Here is a 5,245-nt window from a genome sequence, read left to right as displayed (position 1 = left end):
ATGATGTCTTCAAGAATTTCCTAAACTAACTAGTTTTATGCAAATCTTGAAATCATAGTTTTATAAGTGAATGATAATAACTATCGATTATTATTATCATTACTAAAACCAATTTTGCAACTTAAGCATGAGCCATAAGAACAATTTCATGCCATTATCAAAGTTCAAAATTTTGATCCCAATTTTAGTGCATAATTGTCGTTCAACACTTCAATTTACATTAAAAATTTACGAGTATAGTTCATACACTAGTAGAAAAATAAATTACGCAGCGCACTTTTCGCACCGGTTCTTGAAAACCGGTGGGAAAAGAAATGGGAGGAATCCGGATAAATCGGTGCAAAATCATCTTTTTCGCACCGGTTCAAACTGGTGCGAATTACGAAATATTAAAAAAAAAGGGTGGAAGGTATTTCGCACCGGTTCAGACCAAACTGGTGCGAAATAGTGTTTTAGCACCGGTTCTAACCGTTGCGAAATTAAAAAAAATCGGGCTGTTATATCTCTCTAATCCGCCTCTCTATATCATTCTCTCCCTCTCTGGTCCTGCTCTCCTTCTCTCTCATCTCTGGTTCTGCCCTGCTCTCATTCTCTCTCATCTTTTGTTCTGCTCTCATCTCTCCTTCCTCTTTCGTTCCCATCTCGTTCTGCTCTCATCTCTCGTGTGAGGTCTTCGATTTTCGTTCGAATCTTGTTCGAGTTAAAGCAAGTGGTGAACGATTAGAGAGACAGTTAGACCGGCGACACCGTCACCTGCAGCGCTTTCGACCAATACACCGTCACCTTTAACGGCTTCCGGTACCGACGCTTCAAAGGTTTTTTTTTTCCCTGTTAAAGCTTACAAAACCCTAATGTAAATCTCTCTTTCGCTCAATTTTTTCCCCAATTACAAGTAAGTTTCTTCTCTTTTTCGCTTAATTCATCTTTATATTCTCTTATGCTGTATTTTTTGTTGATTTTCTTATAGATTTAGTTGAAATTTGTTGTATTACGTTGTGTTTTTTTTTTTTTTTTTTTTTTTTTTTTTTTTTTTTTTTTTTTATTTTTAATCTCCGTTTTTTTGCTCATTTTTTTCCCCAATTTTAAGTAATGTTTTTGCTAACCTTGGCTGTGTTTGTGGGTTCTTTGATTTTGGAACTTTACTCGTTATTTTGGGTTCACTGTTTCTTTTTTTCTTTTTCTTTTTTTATTCAATAACTTTGCTATGAATCTGAGTTTGTTTTGTTAAATAATTAGTTTAATACATTATAATTGGCCTATGAACAAGTTGAGTTGCACTATATTCATACTGATGAAAATTTGTATGCATTAGTCAATTTTTTCAAGCATTGGATTTGAGTTTCAATTTTGTTAAATGAAGCTGATAAAGAATTGTTGCTTATATAACTTTGTCTTTTTCATATGAAATACTAGAGTGTATCATGGTTTGAAAGGAAATAGAATATGAGGCTGGTAAATATTATCATATCTTAATATTATAATTACATGTTTAGAAATTCTAACAGTATATTGCATGGGAATGAGTAGGTGACATGTGTACTTGCTCTAAAATGTCAATTGCAGGCTTTAGGTTTTGCTGAGTTTTCAAAAGGGGTTTGACAAGTCTGTGAAGTTGGGAAACATTACGCAAAAAATCTAATGTTCTGTATTATCATAGTATTAATTTAGAGTATATATCTTCTAGAGTGGTTTGAAGCCACATCCTATACAAGTTTAGCAGATAATTTTTAAGGTTGGTTATATATATTTTTCAATATGCTATGAGTTCCGTGCCCTTCTGTCTGGTGTTTTTGCTTTTTAATCTACTGAATGTTTTTATTTTTCTATAGTTGTATAGAAAGGCGTAGTTGGGTTCTGGATCAAGTGATTTGTTGTATTGTGGTCCTTGAGAAAGACTTCTAGTTGCCTGCAAATAATTAGCAATTGTGACCTTTGTACATAGTGCTACCTTTAATGTGAGCCTTTAATTAATCTGTGTCATGATTCAAGCTACATATTGGCAACTTTATGGATTTGTTCAGACATATACATTGACATCACTAGTTTGAGTTAATCAGTTAAGCATCTCTCTTGAGGGGCTTTCTATTATCTTAAGTGGATTTTATTGATAACAATTGTTCTTTTTAGTTTTTCATTAGAATTTCTCATCTTCAGTATATAAGATTGTCTAATTGATACATTCTGAAACATTAGGTTTAGGTGGTATTTCTTTTTTTGTTGGTTGAGGTGGAGAATAGCAACATTTGCTGATATTTGAAACTTTCCTTCCACCCATTGTCGATCATAATTTTTTGTTTTGGTTTTTCCTGAAAAGCTCTAATTCTTTATTAAATGTAGTTCACTTGAGTGGTTGAGTCATCAACATTTAGAGGATGTCTGAAATACATCGGGTGTATAGGTTATGAAATATATTACGATCAATGGTTGTCTTTGGTTCAGGTTTGTTCAGGACATCTATAGGGTAGAGGGCAGGGAAGAAGACAGGAATGTGATTTCCCGAATTCCTCTCTTGATACCTAAGGTGATCTTAGTCCTGATTGAAGTATATGAACCTTGTATAGTTTTATCTATATTCGGGAAAAACCCTAATCTGCTTTACGCATATATGATGCCATTTTCAGGTGCCTCAACAAAGGGATGATGAGGAATGTGGAAGCTACGTTCTCTATTTCATCAACTTATTTATGCAATTTGCTCCAGAAAACTTTTGTGATTCTTATTACCCATACTTTGTATGTACATGAATCTTAATTCCTTCATTCTTTACTGCACGTATTTCATTCTATCTGAAAGGAATATTAAGATATTTGGCAAAACATATTTTTGGCTGCACCAGGATTCTGGATAACAATAAATTTGAAGGAAGCATCCCATCAGCAATAGGTCTAGTGAATGAAATGGAGGTGCTGTAAGTATCCTATTTCATGTTTCCAGAAGATTACATTAACAAACAAAGACTATTGAGATTTGAGAAGTAGCTGTGTTTACCATTGACTTTTTGCTCTTTAACTTTGATGTTTATCAGAAGATTGGATTGGAATTCGTTCAGTGGGTCTGTCCCTTCAAACATTTCCAATCTTACTGAAGTTACCAAAATGTAAGTAATAAAGTCTCTTTACTTGTGGACTTTGTTCTACCTGAATTATCAGCGTAATTCATACATGAATCTGTTTTTTTTTTTAGGCTTTTATCTAACAACCAATTCACGGGCTCTATGCCTGACCTTACTGGCATGAACCAACTCAGTTACTTGTAAGTTAATGATCATGCTGTACTTGAGATCTATAACTCGATGATTAACCATGACAAATTTTATTAATTTGTGTGCAGGGACATGAGCAACAATAGTTTTGATACTTCAGATGTTCCATCATGGTTCACAACCTTGCCGTCGTTGATTACTTTGTAAATTTCTTGACTTCCCTTTTACACAAAAGGATTAACTTAATAATTTTGTATTGAATGAAATCAGATAGAATATTCCTTTGTAATGTAATTTTATCGTCATACTGGAGATGCGAAAAGACTGGTTTGATCTTGAAAACTTAGAGTATTTCCGCAACAACCTTGAGAAGGAACTGTCTAGTAAAGTAGCTGCTAAAAGCACACAACAAACTTGAAAAGTCAAATATTCAGATAGGCTTGTTTCTCTGTTAAAAGCACACTCTTTCATCTCTTGGCTGGCTGTTCAAGGAAGGCTTAGAACAAGAGATAGGCTTGTTTCTCTGGGATGCTGTGAGGATGCAAGTTGTCTGCTTTGTGGTGAGGCAAATGAGACTCATGAGCATTTATTTTTTGATTGTTCTTATAGTAGAATCTGTATTAAGGCTGTTGGTTCATGGCTAGGCATCAATGAGAGGTATTTTAGACTTGACAGATCGTGGAAGCATTGACAGAGACATAGTTGATGCTCCTGTGTAGCTGTTTCTGTTCTGTTGATGTTAGCTATGAGGCTGTGTCTGCTCAGCTGGTTGTCCTGTTCAGCTATTAGATGCTAGTTCTTTTATCTTAATTACTGCAGGGTTGGTTTTCCTGTCTGTGTTGCTGTGAGCTGCTGTTTCTGCTACAGTGCTGTGTCTGCTATGCTGTGATGTCGAGTTTTCCTGTGTTGATGTGATGCACTGCTGTGTTGGTGTTGCTGTCTGCTTCCTTTTGCAGTGCTGTGTTGCTGGAATTTGGGGTGCTGTGATGCTGAGTTGATGTGCTTGCTGTGCTGCTTTGGTGTTGCCCTGTGTTTTGTTATTTTTGTAGCCTGTTGAGCTGCTTAGTTTGGGCAGCTTAGTTCGATGTTTGCTGTTTATATGCTTCATTAGAACAGGTTTTTGGAGTATTAGAAGTAAATTTCTATAACTTTATATATATATTAGTGTTTATATATCAATTTAAGTGAAAAAAATGCATAAAAAACAAAAAAAAAGAAAGAGATTTAATTTTTTTTGGGCATTTTTGGCACCGGTTTTGGAATAGAACCGGGGTCCTAAAAGTTTTTTTCTAAATTTTTTGGGGACTTTTGGCACCGGTTCTAAGTCAAAACCGGTGCAAAAAGTGTGGTTTTTCGCATCGGTTCTCAACCAGAACCGGTGTGCGAAATGCATGGGGTTTTAGCACCCCCCAAATAAGGACCGGTTCAAAACCGGTGCTAAATGAGGGTTTTGAACCGGTGCGGATTACGTGTTTTCGCCTAGTGATATGAGCAAAGAAAAAAACAAAAGAGAAATAAGTTCAAGCACAAATTCTGAAATCAAATGACTTAGTACTTGACCACTTCTCATGAAATTTATTGCAATATATTCTTTAAACATGTCACAACGACATAGAATAAACAAATTCATGAAAATCTAATCTAATACACCCAATTTCAAAAATTAGGGTTCTTCTTTCGATTTTCCCCATTTTGTTGACCAAATTCAAAATTTGGTACAATGAACAAGGACCAAGATTTACTTTCCTTAGCTTTAATCGATAGCGAAAATGAAGCTCTAGAGAAAGAGACCAAAATGGCGAATGACGCAGAAGAGCACGACCCGTGGATCATGTTTCTACAGAATTGTTCGTTGTTTATGTAGGGTTTCTTAGTGACCCGACACTACACGGAAGGAAACCCACCAAGACCCGCCCCTTATTTAAAACAATTAACAAGCATATTAAACTTAATCAAACAAGATTAAGAATAAGAATTATACCTTTGTGGCGTGCTTCGCTCCCAAAGAGCTCTTACTTCAAAATCCCGAAAACATGAAATCTC

The 5,245-nt window shown here is 35.3% G+C and overlaps 1 protein-coding gene across 3 annotated transcripts; it reads left to right on the top strand.

Annotated features, from left to right (window-relative positions):
- The first annotated feature begins 550 nt into the window (after positions 1-550).
- LOC110711161 (probable leucine-rich repeat receptor-like protein kinase At5g49770) lies at positions 551-4,375 on the top strand. 3 transcript variants are annotated; one of them, XM_021889541.1, is made up of 7 exons: positions 553-892; positions 2,440-2,521; positions 2,622-2,732; positions 2,837-2,908; positions 3,026-3,097; positions 3,184-3,252; positions 3,331-4,375. In XM_021889541.1, exons 3-7 carry the CDS (start codon positions 2,638-2,640, stop codon positions 3,407-3,409), a joined length of 387 nt encoding a protein of 128 aa, XP_021745233.1. In that variant the 5' UTR covers positions 553-892; positions 2,440-2,521; positions 2,622-2,637; the 3' UTR covers positions 3,410-4,375. The 3 variants fall into 3 exon arrangements, 2 of the variants coding, with proteins under 2 accessions (XP_021745234.1, XP_021745233.1); XR_002509286.1 differs by having other exon boundaries at positions 552-2,521; positions 2,837-2,903; XM_021889542.1 differs by lacking the exon at positions 3,184-3,252 and having other exon boundaries at positions 551-2,521.
- Positions 4,376-5,245: the final 870 nt, after the last annotated feature.

This window comes from Chenopodium quinoa, unplaced genomic scaffold (assembly GCF_001683475.1).
Source record: "Chenopodium quinoa cultivar QQ74 unplaced genomic scaffold, ASM168347v1, whole genome shotgun sequence".
Taxonomy (NCBI): domain Eukaryota; kingdom Viridiplantae; phylum Streptophyta; class Magnoliopsida; order Caryophyllales; family Amaranthaceae; genus Chenopodium; species Chenopodium quinoa.
This window is presented reverse-complemented; position numbering and strand designations above follow the sequence as displayed.